Consider the following 23,750-nt stretch of genomic DNA (forward strand, 5'->3'; position numbering starts at 1 on the left):
GCATAAGAGATGGACTGTGTTTGCCCAGCCTCTCTTGGTAACTTCAGGTGTTTTTGGCCCACACAGCCTGGACTGGTGGGTACTTGTGGATCCATATTGATCCCCCAATAGGAAAGGAGGGGGCTGGTGTTTCCACAACCTTTCTGGGCAATGGCAGAAACTTTTGGCCTGCATGAACTGGACTGTTGGATGCCTATGGATCTATCCCCACTCCCAAAAGGGTAGGAGGGATCTGGTGTCTCCAAAGCCTCTCTGGACAATGGTGGGTACTTTCGGCCTATAGGGACCCAACTGTAGGGTGCCTATGGATTCAACCCCATGCCCTATAATAGGATAAGAGGGGGCTGGTATTTCCTCAGCCTCAAAGGGCACCAGCAGGTATTCCTGGCCTAAAGGAACTGAACTGTAGGGCGCCCATCAAAAAAAACCCACCACCCAATAGGATAGGAAGGGCTGGTGTTTCCTTAGCCTCTCCAGGAAAGGGTGGGTACTTTCAGCCTAGAGGAACTGGAACTGTTGGGCATTGGTGGTTCCATTCTCACCCCCTAAAGGGCAGGAGGGACAGCACTCCCTCAGTTTCTGAGGCAACTGTAGAAGTATTTGTTCCACACAGATTGGATTGTTGGGCACTCCAGAGGGTCTTCCTGGGGGCAGTGTGGGCAGCTTCAGCCTCCATAGCTTATAGCACCAACTACATCCTCAATTCCTACTACACAATGAGCAAGGGAGAAAAGACAAGAAAGCCCTAAACTAAAGCAGGAAACTGCACACAGAATAAATACATCTAGTAAGCCAGATGCAAAAACACCAACAAAAAAATTACAATCCATACCAGGAAACAGGAAGATAAGACCCAGTAAAAGGAACAAGATAAGCCTGCAAATGACACAATGGAGTTGAGACAACTAATTATAGATGTGCAAACAAATCTCCTTAATAAATTCAATGAGACTGCTAAAGAGATTAAGGATATTAAGAAGACATTGGGGGACCACAAAGAAGAATTTGAAAGCATACACAGACAAAGAGCAGACATTATGGAAATGAAAGGTGCAATAAATGAAATAAAAAATATACTGGAGGCATATAACAGCAGATTTCAGGAAGTAGAAGAAAGGACCAGTGAGCTTGAAGACATGCCCTCCAAAAGTGAACATACAAAAGAAAAGATGAAGAAAAGAATGGAAAAAGTTGAACAGGGCCTCAGGGAACTAAATGAGAACAAGAGATGTGCAAACGTACACGTTATGGGTGTCCCAGAAGAGAGGGAAAAAGGGCAGAAGGAATATTTAAAGAAATAATGGTGGATAACTTCCCAACCCCACTGAAGGACACAGATATCCATGCCCAAGAAGTACAATGTGCTCCCATCTGAATAAATTCAAATAGACCAACTCTGAGACACATATTAATCAGAATGTCAAATGCCAAAGTCAAAGAGAGAATTCTGAGAGCAGCAAGGGAAAAGTGATGCACAACATATAAGGGATACCTGAAAAGATTAAGTGCCATTTTCTCATCAGAAACCATGGAGGCAGGAAGGCAGTGGTATGATATATTTAAGATATTGCAAGAGAAAACTACCAGTCAAGAATTATATATCCTGCAAGATTATCCTCCAAAAGTAAGAGTGAGATTAAAATATTAACTGCAGAAACTTGGAGAAATTATAACAAAAAGACTGGCTTTGCAGGAAATACTAAAGGAAGTGCTACAGTCTGAAAAGAAAACACAGGAAAGAGAGGCTTGCAAGAGAGACTAGAAATTATGACTATATCAGTAACAGTAACTAAAAGTGTCAAAAGAGTGGTGAAAATAAAATGATAGATAAAATCCAAAGATCAAAATGGAAGAAATAAGAACTGTCTTTATAGTAATAACCTTGAATGTTAATGGATTAAATTCTCTGATCAAAAGACACAGAATGTTGGAATGGATAAGAAAATATGAGCCATCTATATGCTGTCCACAAGAGATTCACCTTAGACACAAAAATACCAATAGACTGAAAGTGAAAGGTTGGAAAATAATATTCCATGCATGCGGTAACCAAAAAAAAGCTGGGGTAGCTATATTTATATCAGATGACATAGACTTTAAAATGAAAACTCTTATTAGAGACAATGAAGGACATCATATATTAATAAAAGGCATGATTTCACCAGGAAGAAGTAACAATCATAGATGTATAAGCACCTAACCAAGATGCCCCAAGATACATAAGGCAAACACTGGTAAAACTGAAGGGAGAAATAGACATCTCTACAGTAACAGTTGGAGACTCCAATATACCACTCTCAGCATTGGATAGAACAACTGGGCAGAGGATCAATAAAGAAAGAGAGAGCTTGAATAATATGATAAATGGACTAAACTTAATAGACATATACAGAATACTGCACCACAAAACAGCAGGATATACATTCTTTTTTTAAAATATATTTTTTATTTATTTTTAAAAGATATATAGATCACACAAAATGTTATATTAAAAAATACAGAGGATTCCCATAGGCCCCATTCCCCACACTTCCCACTTTTCCCACATCAACAATTTCTTTCATTAGTGTGGTACATTCATTGCAATTGAACACATTTTGGAACACTGCTACACACAACACACAAAAAGTGGTTAGATACGATGAAGTAAGTGGCAATGCCTTAACTGTATGTATGTTACACAGGCACAAGGGCCTCTTCCATCTTTGTCAAGGGGAGTGCTAACCTTTTCTACTTTCATACAACACCCAATAGTTCTTATATTTAGGCATTCATAAGAACTTTCTATCTCCCTTGGGTTTTCTAATTTGGGATCCAGGAACATTTATTTATATATATAAACACTTGTTTAATTTTTAACAATTTGCATAGAGCTTTTTTTTTAGCAAAAAATTTTTTTATTGGTGGACTTCCCGGTATTCTACTATAGAATTATTGTTGACTCTAGCAATGGAAAAAATTGTATCACTGATGTGGAGACAGTGGCCATGGGAGATGCTGAGGGCAGGGAGAGGGAAGAAGAGATGCGATATGGGGGCTTTTTCGGGACTTGGGAGTTGTCCTGAATGATACTGCAGGGACAGATGCAGGACATTATATATCCTGCCATAACCCACTGAATGGACTGGAGGAGAGTGTAAACTACAATGTAAACTATAATCCATGCGGTGCAGCAGTGCTCCAAAATGTATTCACCAAATGCAATGAATGTGCCACACTGATGAAAGAGATTGTTGATGTGGGAGGAGCAGGGGGTGTTGGGAGTGGGGTATATGGGAACCTCTTATATTTTTTAATGTATATTTTGTGTGATCTATGTACCTTTTTTTTTTTTAAAGACAATATACATTCTTTTTAAGTGCTAAAGGATCTTTCATCAGGATAGACCATATGTTGGGTGACAAAGCAGATCTCAATAAATTCAACAAAATCGAAATTATAAAATGCACTTTCTCTGATCATAATGGAATAAAGTTGGAAAGCAACAACCAGCAGAAAAAGGGAAAATTCACATATATAGAGAGATTAAACAACACACTCATAAATAATCAGTGGGTCAAAGAAGAAATTTCAAGAGAAATCAATATATATCTCGAGATGAATGACAAGGAGAATACAACATACTAGAACCAACGGGATGCAGTGAAGTCAGTGCTAAGAGGAAAATTTATAGCTCTCAATGCTTAAATTAAAAAAAGACGAGCTAAAATCAATGACCTAACCACATAGCTGGAGGAAACAGAAAAAGAACAGCAAATTAGTCACAAAGCAAGTAGAAGGAATAAAATAACAAAGATCAGAGAAGAAATAAATGAAAATGAGAACAAAAAAACAATAGAGAGAAATAAGAAAACCAAAATCTGGTTTTTTGAGAAGATTAACAAAATCAACAATCCCTTAGTTAGATTGACTAAGGGAAAAAAGAGAGAAAATGCAAATAAATGAAATAAAAAATGAAAATGGAAACATTACTACTGACCCTACAGAAATAAAAGAGATCATAAGAGGATACTATGAACAACTTTATGCCAAAAAATTAGACAATGTAGATGAAATGGAAAAATTACTAGGAATGTACAAACAACCTACATTGATCCTAGAAGGAATAGAAGACCTCTAAACCAATCACAAGTAAAGAGATGAAAACAGTCATCAAACAGCTCCCTAAAAAGAAATGCCAAGGACCAGACAGTTTCACAGGTGAGTACTAACAAGCATTCAAAGAAGATTTAATACCAAACTTACTCAAGCTCTTCCAAAACACTGAACAAGAAAGAATGCTACCAAACTAATTCTATAAAACCAATATCACCCTAATACCAAAGCCAGATAAAGCTATTATGAAAAAAGAAAATTACACACCCATTTCTCTTATGAATACAGATACAAAAAATCCTCAATAAATACTTGCTAATCAAATCCAACAACACATTAAAAGAATTATCCATCATAATCAAGTGGGTTTTATTCCAGGCATGCAAGAGTGGTTCAACATAAGAAAATCAATCAGCATAATATACCACATTATTAAATCAAAGAAGAAAAATCACAAGATCTTATTATCGATTGATGCAGAAAAAGTATTTGACAAGGTACACTATCCTTTCATGATAAAAATACTAAAAAAGATAGGAACTGAAAAAAACTTTTTCAACATGATAAAGGCCATATATGAAAAACCCACAGCCAACATTGTACTCAATGATGAAAGACTGAAAGATTTCCCATTGAAATCAAGGACAAGACAAGGATGCCCATTTATACCACTGCTGATCAATACAGTGCTAGAGGTTCTAGCTAGAGCAATCAGGCAAGGAAAAGAAATAAAAGACATGCAAATTGAAAAGGAAAAAGTAAAACTTCTACTATTCGCAGATAATATGATCCTATATCTAAGAAATCCTGAAAAATCTACAACAAAGCTGCTAGAGCTAATAAATGATTTCAGTAGAGTGTCAGGAAACAAGAACAATAGGTAAAAATCAGTGGTATTTTTATACAACTGTAATGCGCAATCTGAGGAGGTAGGAGAACATTTCCATTTACATAAGCAACTAAAAGAATCAAATATTTAGGAATAAATTTAACAAAGGATGTAAAGCACTTGATTCAGAAAACTATACTGCATTGCTGAAAGAAATTTTAAAAAGACCTAAATAATTGGAAGAACATTCCATGCTCATGGATTGGAAGATTAAATATCATTAAGATGTCAATTCTACCCAAACTGACTCAATACAATCCCAATAAAAATTCCACCAGCATTTTTTAAATAAATGGAAAACACAATTATCAAATTTATCTGGAAGGTTAAGAGTCCCTGAATAGCCAGAAAAATCTTAAAAAGGAAAAGTGAAGTTGGAGGACTCTCACTTTAAGACTTTAAATCATATTACCTAGCTGAAGTGGTAAAAACAGCATGGTACTGGCATAAACATAGACACATAGACCAATGAAACTGAACTGAGGGGTCAGAAACAGACCCTCACATGTATGGCCAAGTGATTTTTGACAAGCCTGTCAAACCCACCCAGCTGAGGCAGAACAGTCTATTCAACAAATGATGCTGCAACAACTGGATATCCACATCCAAAAAAAGGAAAGAAGACCCCTATATCATACCTTATACAAAAATTAACTCATTAAGGATCAGAAATCTAATATAAAAGCAAGTACCATAAAACTCCTACAAGAAAATGTAGAGAAACATCTTTAAGACCTGGTGGTAGGTGGTAGATTCTTAAACCTTATACCAAAAGCACGAGCAACCAAAGAAAACATGGATAAATGGGACCGCCTTAAACTTAAACAATTCTGTGATTCAAAGGACTTCATCAAGAAGGTGAAAAGGCAGCCCACTCAATAAGATACCTGGAAACCACATATCCGATCAGGGTTTGATCTCCATTCTATGTAAAGAGATCATACAAACTCAACAATAAAAGAGCAAGCAGTTCAATTTAAAAATGGGCAAAAGAGTTAAATAAACATTTCTCCAAAGAGGAAATATAAATGGCCAAAAAGCACATGAAAAATGTTCCGTATCACTATTAGGGAAATGTAAATCAAAACAACAAGATATCATCTAACACCACATAGAATGGCCTTATTTTTAAAAAAAACTAGACAACAATAAGTGCTGGAGAGGATATGGAGAAATGGCAACACTCCTTCACCGTTGGTGGGATTGTAAAATGGTGCAACCTCTGTGGAAGACAGCTTGGCGGTTCCTCAGGAAGCTAAATATAAAACTGCCATGTGATCCAGCAATTCCTCTACTAGGAATATATCCAGAAGAAGTTAAAACTATGAAACAGACATCTGCACACTGATGTTCACAGTGCCAATTCATAGGAGTGACTCCTTGTTATGAAACCCTGTTCTATAGGGCTTTTTGTCCCTGAGGAATATAGGATAGTAAGATGCAGGAGAGGTGTGCCCATTGCACAGTGGGGTTGCACAATTGTGAAGAAGGAAATGAGAAAGGAGAGTCTACACCTCTTAGGTGCTTTTTTAGGCTGATCAATTTGAGGGAAAGGTGTATGTTTGGAAGCTGAGGAGCTATGCCCATGTACGTTGGTGTCTATACATTTCCAGACTTGTGCATGCATTAGTTTGAAGAACTCTATCCTAGGTTTCTCTAATAACCCATCAAATCTTCTTTCCATTCTTACCCTGTTCCAAACCACTATGCCTTAGCAGCGAGAGTGATCTTTTATACACACAATTCGGATGAGGCCATACTCTGTTTCAAACCCTTCAATAGCTTCCATTACTCTTAAAAAACAAACTTTTTGCCATGGCTTACATTAGGCCCTACATCCCATGCACTGCTCCTGTCCGTCAGTCATACTAATCTTCCTCGAACATGTCTATTTCTTCCCTATTCTAATGCTGTCTTAGTGCTGATTCCTCCCTATTCTTCATATGCCAGGTTACTTCTCATCCTTCAGGGCTCAAGTTAAATGTTAATTTTTCTGAGCACTCAATCTAAGATAGGTTCTAACCCTTCCAAACTCCACCAAATGATTCTCTATAGCAAAAAACATCCTTTTCCTTTATAGCACCTTGTGATAACTTATAAATAAAAGTATATTTGTTGATTTAGTGTCTGTGTCCCTCTGTAGACTATAAACTCTTAGGGGAGAGATCACAGCTGCTTTGTTTATCATTACTTATCCAGGACCACAGTACACACAATGCATGATCAATAAAGATTTTCTGAATGAATGAATGAATAGCAAATAACAAATATTATTCTAGGTTTAAAATTCTTCAATATAAAACTAAAATTCTTCAGTACACCCTACAATATTGAACATGCTGCACCATGCACTGAAAGTTCTTTCTTCCTCACTCAGTTCTTACTATTCGTATCTCCCGTGAAATGTATCAACTAACTATAATTTAAAGTTCCCTGGATGCTTCTAGCTTTTATCTATGCTAGTCTCTCTACATGGACTATGTTAAATAATCTTCACTTCTTTTTCACCTGCATCAGTCATCTCTAGGAAGCTTTCTGTGGACCTCTCTATTCAGAACAGCATGGCACTTAAACTGAGCCATACTTACAATAGATTAATTTTTCAGTCTTCCCCAGTAAACTTCAGGCTTCTTAAAGGCAGAGGCTATAGGCAATTAAGGGCAATAGGAATGACTGGGGAGTACAATTATAGTTCTGTCAGCAGATAAAGGCTACTGAGCTACCAGTTCTGCTTCAGTAGTAGCAAAGATTCACTATGAAAAGGTACTTGAGTATCATGGTGGTAACTGATGTACAAATAACTGGGTAGATTTGCAATCAATAGGGAAAATAAATCTTTAAATATTAAAAAACCTAATATTTAAAAATGCTTATTAATCTATAATTGTCTAGCAAACCATAGATAAAATCTTATGATATTCTAGGTCAAGAATTTACATATGATCCAAAATAATGTCAAATGGCAATATGAAAAATGAGTATTACTATTAGAAAGGAGCTTTTAAAACAAAAATTAGAATTCATAAGGGCAAATGTTACTTATTTTGAGAGAATACACCTTTATAATAGCTCTAAACTTTAAAAAACATTATTTATGAATAAAGTATAAAACCAGGTTACTGAGCCACAATAAAGTCTTGTCACTTTATAGACATTTTAAAAAATTTTATTCGGATCTAGTGTAAATGGTTCCTTTAGTAAATAAATTTATCCTCAAACATCCTTTACAAGTGCAAACAGGTATTTCTTTTTTTTTTTCAAAATTCTTTGAAGTCATTCAGCACTGCTGAATTAAGGATATTGTTCCTGAATTCCCTTTTGATACTTGTTTAAGATACAAATTTTACTTTACACATTTTAAAGAAAATGGATTCAATTATTCAACAAATATAAAACCTGCCAAAGGTTGAGCAGAGGAAGGTTTCAGAAAATGAATCCCCATTCAGAAAACAAAAGTCAAAGGAGCCCTTGGGTTTGGACCCTTAAGAATTATTCACTTCCATTTCTCCATTTGCCTACACAGGTTAGAGGCTCTTCCTTTATTGAATCATTACACAAACTTCTCTTTATTTTTGACATAGGCTAGAAGTGGAACACTATGTATTGGAAATAAAGAAACTGTAAGGGGATCCTGTGAGAACATGGGAAAGGCATCAAGAAATGTTCTTCTCCTAGAGTTTTTCCCTGCTCAAACTTTAGAAGGTTTTCTAACTTATTTTAAGAGGAGAAACAGTACTCACATCATTTTACTTTGCTCTGAGAAATTAAAGAGATACATTTATCTTCCTTATAGTACAGAGAGTTCTTTTCTTCTCAGAGGTTAAATTTAAATAAGAGATAACTTCTAGATGAGAGTATGCTAGTAAGAATAATGTCTCTAGCCAAAAGGACTTCATCCATTTATGATATTTCAAAAGAATATTTCCAGATTACCTCAGTGCATACAAATGATACACATAAGTAATATTTACAATGGGGTTAGAATAAAGAATAAGATAAAAATAAGAATAGAGAAGACGGGGGTACAGTAGATGAAGGTTATAAAGCCTCAGAAGCATAAATATAGAAGCTGTTTTCTTCATACCTTGAACCACTTAAAGCCCAAATGACTGGTCTCATGCAATATTTCACTGAACAGCTGTAGATAGGCAGTGAGTAGCAGAAGAGTGGAGTGGAAAGCAAGATAAACAGGAAAAAGAGAAGGAAAAAGCATGCAATTAAAAGCAAATTATAATCAGTCCACACAATAGCTTACAATCACATTATAGCAATCTATATATCTTACAGACATGATCTATTGTTAATTTCCAAATTCTCTACATGATCTGATGCATCAGACTAATAAAAAAAAGAAAGAAAATGGGGCAGGGCACATTAAAAATAAAAGAAAGAATGCACTAAGGGTGAAATCAAACAAAAGAAAATCCCTCCCCACCCTGGAACAAGAGCTGTGACCATCCCTTCTCTGAAGATCTCCAGGACTCAAGCTTTATCTAATTGCACATAAGGAAGTCAAAAAAAAGTGGACAAAATATTTCTCTATGAACAAGGCACTGAAATATATGCTTTCTGCAAGAAGACCTATTTTTCCCTTAGCATTGATGGTAAATGTCCTTCTGTCATTCTTCATATACTTTGTACTAAAGAAACCATATACTTGTACCCAACATGGCTCTGAAGGGAATCCCTGTGGTACATACTATCATATGTCTGCCTTAAAAATGTACCCCTCTTTCCTTACTATTCAACTACATTAACTCTAAATAGCAATTGTGGTCTCATTAAGGGGGTTCACCAAAAGATTCATGTTACCCTTTCACTGAACTCTTTTTACCTATTTAGCATTTATATTTCTCCAACAAAGAAAAGGAAAGGAAATAATCACTGTGAAAATTAAATCTCATGGATCTTTGTATGAAGTACATTCAAAACCTCAAATTATACTCTTATAAGGGGCACTGAGATTAGAGCCATCCCTTGTTGTAAAATTATTTCTTCTGTCCACATCTCCCAGCTTTAGTTATTTCTGCCTAATAAAAAGTTAAAGACTAGAGTATGGAGCTCTTCATTCATTCATTAACATTTGCTGAGTATGTACTATAAACTAAGTACTGCAGCGACTTGATATCAATACTAGGAAGGAGGAGGTACACTGATTAAATAGGACATAGCCTCTACTAACAAAAAGCTTGTAATTTTGTAATGTTCAAAACCTTCACAAAAATATTTTTGAAAATGCTATTCAAGAAGCATCTATTCAAATCCAGTAAAGATAAAAACATATAGGAAATTCATAAAACAATTGCAACAACCATCTTTAACAAGTCACCTAATGGCTGAGACATGTTGATCTGGGACTCCCCCTGTGTCATGATATCTATGTCCTTCATACTTGCTGTTAATCTGAACTTGTTATAATTTTAACTGTTCTGAGCAAGGCAGGGAATAAATTAATTAAATAAACTATTTACTACTTGAAATTAACATATTTGAGTAGAGAATATTTTTGTGTTTTTTCATTCAACTTAAAAGCAGGGTTGTGCACAGACTTGTAATGAGTGGACAAGTTCTATTTCATCTCCTGAGTACCTGTTACATAAGTATATATTAAATGAGTTCTATATTATTAAACACAGAGACTTTATGAAACACCAGTCAATTTTTGTACAAGTACAATTCAATTCTTATTCAAATCTAAATACACTTGGTGAAGTGCTTCTGAAACCCTATAAACCACAATAGATATAGTTTACCTCAACTATACTGGTTGGGTTTTACCTTTTGTTTACCTAGCAACATCACTAGTAACTATATAAATTGGCAGACCTGTTTTTCAGCATTGGTCCTGGCTGATTCCTCTTGTGCTAGCACCATTTCTCGCTCTGCAGTTATTTGTACACTTTCTCTTAGTGCTTCTTCCAGCTCTTCAATCCTGTCATCCTTCTTACGGAGATTGTCCTGGAAAACGATGGAAGACTAGGTGAAGTAGACTAATCAGTTAACTCAAGAAGAGCCTATTTATCAAGAAAGGACTATCTTTGCTTATTAAATGTCCTTCCCTTCAAAAGTAAATCGAGGACAAAGATATCTTCAAAGAGATAAGTATAAAACAAGGGAAGAAAAGAAATAAAGAAGGTTGAAGGATTATATTATTAAGAGCAAAGGGTCAAGTTAGTTAAAACAAACTTGCGATAGACTTGCTCTTCACAAAAGAGGAAATGAAATTTTGCATTAGCATAGGTAGCAAGGGCTTAATTATTTAAAAACACAAAGTTGTTTTTGAACTACTCTCTCAACTGGGCTTAAAGACAGCCTTGATGAAGCCTAACTAGACTGAATATCAAAACATTCTCTTTCTCTCCAAAGTTAAGTCTAGATGAAAAAGGAAAGTTGACAGCATGACCTTTCAGATTTTATTCTTTATGAAGGCAACTGTTGGCAAACTAATTAAAATTTTTAAAAGCAATGAAATAGAGGCAAAGTTTCCTAATAACTTCAAGAAAAGGAGTCTTATTTTAATACCATATAAGAAAACTGAAAACAGTAACCAGATCTAAGTGGCTGATCTGCCTAAGAATGAACAATTTGGTTAACCAAGCAATTCCCATTTGCCCTGATATTCCTCACATAAGTTAAAAAAGTAACTCTTTGGATAAGATACATGGATTTCTATAAGAAAGACAAACAAAATCCAAGAGGACTTTAAGATCATGTAAAATAGGAGAGACCTTGAAATAAGGATAAGTGAAGCAGAGTTCAAGTAGCATGGAGAACTGGACTCATCAGGTTATAATATTTCTTCTTTAAATTATTATAGAACTATAGGATTAGGAATAAATGTTAACTTTTCCTTAATATATGAAAGAGAAGAAGAAGGCTTGTTAAACCATTCCCCTACTTTTAGAATACTTGAATCAGCAAAAGACGTCAGCATAGTATCCTTTTATCTATGCAAGTCTCATTTGATTATACTGTAGCTCATTTTTATAAATGCAAAGTACAAGAAAGTTCTCTATGATAACTTTGTCTTAATGAATCCAGAAGTTGAAATCTTAAATGATAAGTCAGATTTTCTACCAATTCTGGAGGAGCAGCATCTATTATATTATTTAACATTCTTCCTAATAAAAAACACTAGTCAATCTTTTGCTTTCTCTCTTTTCTCTTGATTAAAAAAAAAGGTGGGATTTAGAAAAAGATGAATGTTCACATTTCAGTATATTATGTTATGTTCATTAAAAAAAGTTTTCATTCTTCTCAGAGCTAATGTTATAAAACACTCTGATCTACTTCCACGTATACAATTGCATTTTGTGAAGAATAGTTCAGCTGTATCAAAAAATGTTCTGTGTTGAAATCTTAATGCTCCCAGTTGGCTTGTCATGGGCAGCTGAGTGCAGTGACTGTTTGTAAAAGAGATGATGGGCAGAAAGGGAGAAGGAAAGATGGCAGTAAAAATAAAGGCCAAGGTAACGTCTTCTGGTTTTATAAAAACACTAAGTGTAACAAAAAGATTATGAGGAAAATGACAGTTCCAGTCAGTTCAGACCTCTCAAATCCTCTAATGAATGAAAATAACTATATTTGTAGTCACATGGAATAATGAAATACAGATTGCTTTGTTTTAGGCAAAAAGAATTACTAATGTTTCTCATATCACCTTGTACACAGCTTGGAATTATATTTTTGTTCTGTCTATGATATCCTTCATTCCTCATCTGTCTTTTAGAAGTCTCCAAAGAGGTCTCTGTTATCCTAACCTAAATATTTGATTCCAATGAGGCTGAAACAGTTATGTCAAATAAGTTCCCAGGAATCTATTTCAAGTAAGCAGGTTTACTTGTATTCCTGTGCTGAATGGAAAACAGCTTTAAGGCTTTATCAGTAAAACTTTTTTGGAGAAAGGATAATCAGAAATTTGTTACAATGTAGAAGATCAGTACAAGTTTTCATAATGAAGATTTCCTTGAGATCAGTAGTAAAACCAGAGTCTAACAGATGAGTTCAGAATGCAATACCATTTATTTAGGAATTGCGTTTTCTGGTCTTAATGGCACAGTCTGGTTCAGAATCATTCTCTATAAGGACTAAGAACAAAAGTCTAGTGAAACTACAAATAAAGGGGGTGGGGGGGAAAGATTTGACCCAAAGGACAGGGTCTCCGCCTACCACATGGGAGGTCCGCACTTCAAACCCCCGCCTCCTTGACCCATGTGAAGCTGCACCATGCGCAGTGCTGATGTGCGCAACGAGTGCACCCCGTAAGGAGAGTCGCCCAGCGTGAAAGAAAGTGCAGCCTGCCCAAGAATGGCGCCATAAACATGGAGAGCAGATGCAGCAAGATTACGCAACAAAAAGAAACACAGATTCCCGGTACCGCTGGTAAGGATAGAAGTGGTCACAGAAAAACACACAGCGAATGGACATAGACAGCAGACAACTGGGGGCAGGGGCGGGGGGAAGGGGAGAGAAATAAATAAAAAATAAATCTTAAAAAAAAAAAGACTGAAAGGACCATTAATTGATATTTATGTGAATTAAGCTGCATAACAATGAAATCTTGAACTAAGCATGGAAACATATGCTTTAAAAAAACTATACCAAGCCAGGGCAATCATAAGAGAATGAAAGACTGCAAATACCCTAGTAACCTTTTTTTATTATTATTATCTTTTTAAAGTATTTCTTGGTGATTTATTTGTTTGTTTGTTTGTTTTTTATTTCTCTCCCCTTGCCCCCCGTTGTCTGCTCTGTGTGTTCATTTCCTGTGTGTTCTTCTGTGACTGCTTCTATCCTTATCAGCGGCACTGGGAATCTGTGTTTCTTTTTGTTGTGTCATCTTGTTGTGTCAGCTCTACGTGTGTGCAGCACCATTCTTGGGCAGGCTGCACTTTCTTTTGCGCTGGGCGGCTCTCCTTACAGGGCGCACTCCCTGTGCGTGAGACTCCCCTACGCAGGGGACACCCCTGTGTGGCCCAGCACTCCTTGTGCGCATCAGCACTGTGCATGGGCCAGCTCCACACAGGTCAAAGGGGCCCAGGGTTTGATCCGCGGACATCCCATGTGGTAGGCAGATGCCCTATCCATTAGGCCAAGTCCACTTCCTGTAGTAACCTTCATTTGAAAAATCCATAACTAGGGGGAAACGGACTTTGGCCCAGTGGTTAGGGCATCCGTCTACCACATGGGAGGTCCACGGTTCAAGCCCCGGGCCTCCTTGACCCGTGTGGAGCTGGCCCATGAGCAGTGCTGATGCGCGCAAGGAGTGCCGTGCCACACAGGGGTGTCCCCCGCGTAGGGGAGCCCCACGCGCAAGGAGTGCACCCATAAGGAGAGCCGCCCAGCGCGAAGGAGGGAGCAGCCTGCCGAGGAATGGCGCCGCCCACACTTCCCGTACCGCTGACGACAACAGAAGCGGACAGAGAAACAAGACGCAGCAAAAAAAAAGACACAGAAAACAGACAACCGGGGGAGGGGAGGGGAATTAAGTAAATTAAAAAAAAAAAAATCCATAACTAGGGACGCGATTGTGGCTCAAGTGATGGAGCATCCACCTACCATATGGAGGATCTGGGGTTCGATACCCAGGACATCCTGACCTGTGTGGTGGGCTGGCCCACACACAGTGCTGCCGTGCGCAAGGAGTGCCGTGCCACGCAAGGGTGTCCCCCGTGTAGGGGCACCCCACACACAAGGAGTGTGCCCTGCAAGGAAAGGTGCCCCACGCGAAAGGGGTGCAGCCCCACTGGGGGTGGCGCTGCACGCATGGAGAGCTGGTGCAGCAAGATGACACAACAAAGAAGGCGACACAGTTTCCTGGTGCTGCATGATGGGAGTGCAGGTGGACACAGAGGAGCACACAACAAGTGGACACAGAGAGCAGACAATGGGGGGAAAGGGAGAGAAATAAATAAGATAAATCTTTAAAAAACAACAACAACCCGTAACTACTTAATCCTTCTAGTAAGTAAAATTTGCCCCAGTTCTATTTTTAGAATCTTAATAGACATCTGCTATGGTAAACCAAGGAAGCTGCCTTTATATCAAATACATCTTGAACATACTATTTAGTGTAATAAAATAAATATTGAGACAATGCCAGAAATGAAGAGAACCTTTTAGTTCCATAAGTACTGAAGTCCCAAACATACTACTAGGTCGCATTTATAATTATTCTTTCTTGTCCTTGCTCTTTAAATGAAGATTAAATATGTCTTTCTGTATTTAGATGTTTAACATGTGTATACTATTTCTTAAAAAATGAAAAACAACTTTAGAATACTAGGGAAAAGATCTTACAAACTTTGCAATAGGCCAAAAATAGTCAACTACAAAAGGTAAAAAGTAAAAAATGAGAAGGCACTGAAGTTTTCAAAGGCAAAACAGGAAACTAGAAGACAAAAGAGTAAAGCCTTCAAAACTCTGAGAGAAAGATGATTTCCAATATAGAATTCTATATCCAAACTGAAAAGGGTTACAGTAGAATGTGAAGATTCAAAAAATTTACCTCATATCACAGACCCTCTTCAAAAGCTACTAAGGATGCGCTCTATCAAACTGAAGAAAACCTAGAAAGAGGAAGACAATGAGATCCAGAAAAAAAAAGGAACTTAACACAGGTGAGTGGTGAAGGGGACCTCGAGGGTGACAGCAAGCCTAGAGAATAAGTACAGACTGGAGCAGAGCATGGAAATTTGAGGAAAGATGTTTCCAAGAAAAAAAGAAGAGTGGGGCATATGGGAATTCCCTGTATTTTTTTAATGTAACATTTTGTGTGGTCTATGTATCTTCTAAAAATAAATAAAAAAATAATATTTAAAAAGAAAAAAAGTAGAGGTATACATTACCTGAGAGAATTTATAAGAGATGATATTTTTTACAGTAGTTTTAATATTGGGAGGAACTTTATAACTCTAGTAAGGAATTTGGGAATGAACTGGTAATAAGGATACAAACAACTGACCAAACTAGCGAACAAACAAACACCAAGCAATCATTACAACCAGGAAAAACTAAAAGCATAAGAAATGATATGTAATCATAGAACACTAGATGCCTCAGACACAGTAATGTAAGTCTTCAAAACTATACTGGAAGAATTCAAAGAAGGATGTGTAAGTGGTTGGTTTGTGTATAAAAAAGTTCATTCCTCATCACCCATAAAGAAAATCTGTAGATAATGTTCAAATAGGAAAAAAAATAAAATAGCAATAAAGAATGTCATTTGGAAAGGTGGAAAGCAAACAGCAGAAGAAACAACGCAAAGAGTTGAAAGTGATCATCTCAGGGGAGCAGGAATCAGGGTTAGAAAAGAGTATTAAAATTATTTATTATTAGCTATTTAGTATTATTTCACTTTGTAGATGACATAAAACATTATTCAGATGAAATTTTTAATTTAAAAATATGCTAAAAGACTAAACACACTGCAAGTAAATTAATAAGCATACAAAAAATTCTTGAAATAGTTTTACAAACATGGTGACTATTTCACATATTTCATTTATAAACATCTGGGTTAAATACTACTGTGGAAAGAGAAAGACTAAGCAAATACAGTTTGATACAGTGTTAATGACATAAAGAAAGCTGAAGAGAACAAATTAAATGTGACTTGAAAGCCATCATGCTCTTCAGCTTTTTATTCAAAAGTCCAGTAAATTTCTTCATGCCAATAATTTGCATGAGCGGTATCAAAACTATGATGAGAAATTCCTTCTAAGTCTTTTGGAAACTATGGGGAACTTCAATAAGAACTTTTTTTAAAAAACAGAAGTTGTGGATTTACAGAACAATCATGCATGAAATAAAGGTTCCCATGTAACACCCTATTTTTAACACCTTGTATTGATGTAGTATATTTGCTTTGGTGTTTGTATTTTTTTATTAGAGAAGTTGTAGGTTTACAGAAAAATTATGCTTAAAATACTGAGTTCCCAATATACCAACAAACTGTTAACACCTTGCAATAGTGAGACACATTTGTTATAATACAATTGATGAGAACGCATTTTTATTATTATACTATTAATTACAGTCAATAGTTTAATTAGGGTTCACTTGTGTTGTGTAGGTCCAAGGATTTAAACAATTTTATTTCTCTAACATATATACAACCTAATATTTCCCCTTTTTCTCACATTCAAATAGATAATTTAGTTCTGTTAATTATATTCAATGTTGTGCTACCATCACTGCCCACCCATTTTTTTAAAAAAGATTTTTATTTACTTATTCCTACTTCCCTCGTTGTCTTGCACTTGTTGTCTGCTCTCTGTGTCCATTCACTGTGCTCTCTGTGTCTGCTCATCTTCTCTTTAGGAGGCACTGGGAACTGAACCTGGGCCCTCCCAGGTGGGAGAAAAGCACTCAATTGCCTGAGTCACACCTCAGCTCCCTGCTTCATTGTGTCTTTCATTGTCTTTCCTCTTTGTGTCTCCTTGTTGCATCATCTTCTTGTGTCAGCTCGCTGCTCTTGCCTGTCATCCAGCTTGCTGTCTTGCTCGTTTTCTTCAGGAGGCACCAGAATCCAAATCAGGGACCTCTGTGTGGTAGGCAGGAGCTCAATCACTTGAGCCATATTCACTTCTCACCCATCCATTTTTATAAGAGACAAGACATTACAATAAGTTCTGCTATTATTTTGAAGACTGTGGGGATGCCTAAGGCTTAAATACCCCCAAAAGCAGATGCCTGAGGCACAAAACCAAAGGTTTCAAGTTGTCCCCAACCCCCCCTTTTTCTATGCAGTTTTGGTTATTTTTATACCCACAAAAATATCTTTGAGTGGATTTTGGTGATCAAGTTTAACACAGAATTCTTGTGACAAAACTGTTTATCTACACTATAATTCATGGAGTATTTTGATTTGAAGGAAGAGGAAAAAACACTCATCTAGTCAATGCATGAACTTTCAGTAGAAGAAATGACAGTTATCACTACTTTTCTTGAATATATGTGAGCCAATCAGATGTCAGTTCATGAGGTAATGGACTATAGAAAGTGGGGAATGCAACAGGCTTTACATATACTTCTGTTTTCAGGCCCAGGCACGAGGAAGTAGAAGCATTCTGAAATCCCTGGAAAGTGCTTCTTAATGGCTTTAGTACTGAAAGACAGATTATACAAGGTACAGCTAAAGACCATGAACACGTATGTCCTTTACCTTCCAAGCCAATACTTTCTTTTCCAAAAAGTCCTTAGTGGCCAGTCCTCAGGATAAACCATGAGAAAGTCATGCCATTCTGGCTGTGATCCTGCAAAACTGTACACAGAACCTCTGACATCCTTAATCCCTCTATCAACAAGTTTGAAGGATCTCAGGTAACTGGAAAATCGGAGAACGACTCATTGGAGCTAAATGGTGAGAGAGATTAAAGCTAAGGTAGGACATATCAAACCTAACTAGAGAAAATCCTTTGTTTATATGCTTTCTTGACTTATTGCTACCTTGAAGGAGTGTTCTTCTTCAGCTAAAAACTGTATCTGTGCTTTTCAATATAGTACCCACTAGCCACATGTGGCTGAGCACTTAAAACATAGCTAGCCCAAATTGAGATGTGCAGTAAATATATACTTCATTTTGAGGGCTTTGTATGAAAAAAATAATGTAAAATATTTCATTAATAATTTTAAATCTGACTATAAGCTAAAATTATAATATTTGGGGAATATTGGATTAAATGAAATAAATGATTAAAATCAGTGTAATGTTTCCTTTTACTCTTTTTAATGATGCTATTAGAAAATTTAAATTATATACAGGGAAATGGACATGGCTCAACTGATAGAGCGTCCGTCGACCACATGGGGGGTCCAGGGGTCAATCCCCAGGTCTTCCTGACCCGTGTGGTAAACTGGCCCATGCGCAGTGCTGCTGCTGCGTGCAAGGAGTGCCATGCCATGCAGGGGTGTCCCTGTATAGGAATCCCACATACGCAAGGAGTGTGCTCTGCAAGGAGAGCTGTCCCGTGTGAAAAAAGTGCAGCCTGCCCAGAGTGGCACCATTCACACGGAGAGCTGATGCAGCAAGATGACACAACAAAAAAGAGATGCAGTTTCCCAGTGCCGCAGGATAATGCAAGCGGACACAGAAGAACACAGAGCAAATGGACACAATGGACAATAGGGGGGAAGGGGAGAGGAATAAATAAAATAAATCTTTAAAAATAAATAAATTACATACATAGCTCACATTATATTCTTATTGGACAAATTACTCTTGCTAGAGCAGTTTTTACATATGAAATGTATTCTATAAAAGCCTGAACAACATATCATATTCATATCATGTTTTATACAAATTTGTAACATTTTTCTTAGCTTTATCCCATTAGCATACCAACATGAGTCACATAATCCTTATGATAAATACTGCCAAAACCCAACCTATATTCAGCAATGAATATTGCTGGGGTGCTAACATTAATAAAACAAATTCAAATAGGACTGAATCTTCTGTCAAAAGGGAAAGTCAATTGTGCATTTAAGGGGAAAAATTCAGGCACATAGCAAAAAACTCTATTACCCATACTAATTATTGTTAAATAACAAATTACCTAAAAATTTAACAACTGAAAACAACCATGAACATTTCTCATCTCACACAGCAACTGCGGGGTAGCATTTCAAAAGCAGCTTAGCCAAGTAGTTCTGTTTCCAGAGTGTTTCACTGAATTTTAGTAAGATGTCAGTCAGAGCCCCATCCTAATCAAGAGAGCAGAGCGAGGAGCTTCAAGGCTCTGTCCCCCCACAGAAGCTTTGAGCAAACAGCAAGAATTGACAGAAATATCTGTCTCAAAGCTCCAGAAAACCTTTAAAGAGTAGCCCTCAGGCACACACTGAGAGCATGGATATCTGCCCAATCTTTGAAGAAGACCTGAGGGACTCATCATTCCAGAACTTGCCCTGCTTATAGAAGGCAGTTCACAGGGCACTCCTACAAAACAGCTCTGGGAAAGCAGTCAGATGGCTGCCTCGGGCAGGGGACTTCTGTCTACAGGGGAAACAGTGAAGTGCCCAAAACCATGAGGATACTGTTTCCTAGGGAAGAGGGGACATCTGTATTGGTGTAAATGGGGGAATTCCTAGACAAACAGACACAGCAAGTGCAAACAACGGGGGGGGGGGGGTGGTGGGGGGAGGAATAAATAATAAAAAATAAAATAAACCTTAAAAAAAAAAAAAGAAATAATGGCTGAAAACTTCCTAAATTTAAAGAAAGATATATGTATCTAAGAAGCTCAACAAACTCCAAAGAGGTTTAAACATCAGTAGACCCACATTGTGCCATGTAAAAATCAAACAATCAAATGTCAAAGATAAAGAAAGAAATGATGTATAACATAAAAGGGAGCTTTTAATAAGATTAAGTGCCAATTTCTCATCAGAAATCATGCATGCAAGATGGCAGTGGGATGACATGTTTAAAGTGTTAAAAGCAAAAATTTGAGAACCAAGAATTCTATATCTGACAAAACTGTCTTTCAAAGGTGAGGGAGAAATTAAACATTCCCAGATAAACAAAGGCTGAGGGAGTTCATCCCACAAGACTGGCCCTACAAAAGATGCTAAAGAAAATTCTTCAGATTGAAAGGAAATCAAGAGATCAAAGTCACATGAAGAAATAAGACTATCCAATAAGGGTAACAGCATGGGTAAATATAAATGCCAGTATTACTAAATTGTTGGTTTGTAACTCTACTTTTTACTTCCTACAGGAACTAAAAGATAAATGCATAAATGTAATGATACATCAGTGGTTTTGGACTCAATGTATAAATACGCAATTTGTGACAAGAACTACATAAAGGTTGGAGGATGGAGGGATATAGAAGAATAGTCTGAATATATCATTTAAGTTGGTATCTTAGCAAGTAACAGGATTACAGGTTTATAAAATTTAAGCTCCAAGATAACAATGAAGAAAATACAGAACATGCAAGCTCATAGAGATGGAAATTAGTGTTCAGATTGCCAGAGGCGAGGGCCAGGGGCAATGGGGAGTTAATTCATAATGGGTATAGGGTTTCTGATTGGGGAGATGGAAAAGTTTTACTAATAGAGGGTGGTAAGGGTAAAGCAACATTGTGAATGAGATTATTTCTGCTACTGGTATGCTTGGGAGTGGCTGAGATGGGAAAGTTTATGTTGTATATATTACAATTTAAACAAAGGAGTGAGCAAGTAACGAGACAGTGACAATTCAATGTAATACATGATTCTGGATGGGATCTAAAAATGGAGAAAAAAAAAGTCCAGGGAAGCAGATTTGGCTCAACAGATAGAGCGTCCACCTACCACATGGCAGGTCCACGGTTCAAACCCAGGACCTCCTGACCCATGTGATGAGCTGGCCCACGCACAGTGCTGATGTGAGCAAGGAGTGCCCTGCCATGCAGGGGTATCCACAGCGTAGGGGGAGCCTCACACGCCCCGTAAGGAGAGTCACCTAGCGCAAAAAAAGTGTAGCCCACCCAGGAGTGGCACTGCACACACGGAGAGATGAAGCAGCAAGATGACGCAACAAAAAGAGACACAGATTCCAGGTGCTGCTGACAAGAATGTAAGTGGATACAGAAGAACACACAGCGAATGGACAGAGAGAGCAGACAACTGGGGCGGGGTGGGGGAGGTGGGGTGATGGGGAGAGAAATAAATAAAAAAGAAAAGGTCCAAAGGGCATTTTTGAGAAATATGAAAAAAATTGGAATATAGACTAAATTGCAATATATCCATGTTAAATTTCTTGAACTTAATAACTACTTAAGGTGGTTACATAAGTAAACATCCTTGTTTGTAGGAAATGCACATGGTAGTATTAAGTGTTCAAGGAACATGATGCATATGACTTAGACTCAAGTGTAAGAAAGTGTAAGAAAATAGATTGATAAGAAGATGGACAGATAGAATGATATGGTAAATATGGGAAAAGGTTAAAATTGGTGGTTCTGGGTATCTGGGGGTTTGGGGGTATGTTGGTACTCTCTGTATGGGGTCTGTATTATTTTTGTAATTGTCTTGTAAATTTGAAAACATAAAAAAAAAAGATGTCAGCCAGCCTTTAGTCCTCTGATGTCTGAGTGAAGACTAAAGTAACCACTACTAGCTACATGGCTGGCAAGGTGGTACTAGCCATTATGTTATTATGACATGGAGGCTGGATTCCTGAAGAGTTAAAATATTAAATTGGCAGCATAAGAGAACAAGATAAAGTAGAGAGAGTTTAATTTCATTCTCTTCCCTAACTTGGATATTTTACTCTACTTAAGCAATTCAGGCAATCCCAATTTAGATATGTTAACGTGTGTCACAAGCAACTCAACAGCTTTCCGGAAACATTAAAGGAACATGCTTTAACATCTTAAATAGTTCATATCACTTAACATGAAAATAGTATCTTTAGAATTTTACTTCAATTTGTATAAATTACATTTGTATTCCTCAAAACAAACACAGGCAGTTTTCCTGCTACTAAATTAGGTAACTAAAGCCTACTTATTAAGCCAAACTTGAGAAACTCTTCTTACAGAGTACGGAATTCAAAACAGGTTTGTGTGACTAGTTTTTGGGAGATTAGCAGAGGCAGAGGAAGAGGGAAGCAACCAAAGAATTCCTCATCTCATTAAACAAGAAGACTTCTATATTCAAACAAGATTAGGGTAAATCTATGATAGCTAGCTATAACTGTAACTTCATTTGAGCATATTAACAAGATGACTACACACTTTAACAATTCCCATGATAATACTCTTAAAACACTCCTCTGACCTTTCCTTCTTGACATCAGCTCTGTCATCATCAAACTATGTATCACTGCAGCTGTAAGACTCCAGATTCCACTGCCTTTCTTTCAAGTCAACATGCAATAAAGAAAGCAAAGGCAAAGAAAAAGGCAAGGAAAAACAGTTTTTAAACATTAATTTGCAATACTGAATTATATACTTGAAAATGGAAAAATGGGAAATTTTAGATTGTATATATATAAGAATAAACATTTTAAAAACAAAGGAGAACCCACAGAACTGTACAACATAAAGAGTGAACCTTAATGTAAACTATGAAATTTAGTAAATAATATAAAAATACTGGCTTATTAATTGTAACAAATGTATTGTACTAATGTAAAATGTTAACAATAGAGAAAACTGAATGTGGGGAGGGGTAATATGGGAACTCTATACTACCGCATGATTTTTCTATAAACTTACAACTGCTCTAAACATTAAAAAAAAAAAAAAAAAAAAAGTCCTTTTTAAGCATTGCCCTCAAAATTAAAAAAAAAGAAAATACTCAATAGCATAGTGACTTAAGAACTGATCATTCGATGATGACAGATTTTATTAAGCTGTGCCCTTTTCAGCAGCAGAAATAAGGCCATTTCAGATTTCACATAGATTTTCCAAGGTAACACAGCCTTCTCTTATCCCTTTCCCAAATCTGGCTTTGCCATGGTAATGGAGGTCATGTACTTGGGTTAATATCAAGAGCTGCTTCCAGTGGAGTAAACAACACTTACCAGACAGACTTTAACATATTCTGAAAGATATTACTGTTAACCACCATCCATTATCTTTAAGGTAAAAAGACTAATTTTTTTATTACCCTCAACCCCACTGCATATTGTTTCTTCCTCTTCCCCATCTCCCAAGCATGTATACACAAGAATATTTCATTAAAATCATTCAACATGTCAGAATTCAATTACCAACTTCTTAGATGCATAGTGGGGGAAAAAAATAAAGCCAGAGGCATTGATGAAGCCAAT

At 36.8% G+C, this 23,750-nt stretch overlaps 1 protein-coding gene and 1 non-coding gene across 25 annotated transcripts in view; both read right to left on the reverse strand.

Moving 5' to 3' along the window:
• The window catches only part of ERC1 (ELKS/RAB6-interacting/CAST family member 1), a 661,999-nt gene that overhangs the window by 298,594 nt on the left and 339,655 nt on the right, over positions 1 to 23,750 (reverse strand). For 14 of the 24 annotated variants that reach the window (XR_011646637.1, XR_011646635.1, XR_011646636.1 and 11 more), the window contains one exon: positions 10,811 to 10,942. The exons of the other annotated variants lie outside the window; for them this stretch is intronic. Coding sequence is in view for 11 of the 14 variants with exons in the window: in XM_058282529.2 (XP_058138512.1) it covers positions 10,811 to 10,942 (132 nt within the window). In the remaining 3 variants the exon portion in view is untranslated. The remainder of the gene's footprint in view (positions 1 to 10,810; positions 10,943 to 23,750) is intronic. 24 annotated transcript variants of the gene reach the window in all.
• LOC111763952 (U6atac minor spliceosomal RNA) lies at positions 2,622 to 2,747 on the reverse strand. Its single transcript, XR_002796674.1, has one exon. It is a non-coding gene; the product is annotated as a U6atac minor spliceosomal RNA (small nuclear RNA).

The sequence above is a fragment of the Dasypus novemcinctus genome, chromosome 20, assembly GCF_030445035.2.
Source record: "Dasypus novemcinctus isolate mDasNov1 chromosome 20, mDasNov1.1.hap2, whole genome shotgun sequence".
NCBI lineage: Eukaryota > Metazoa > Chordata > Mammalia > Cingulata > Dasypodidae > Dasypus > Dasypus novemcinctus.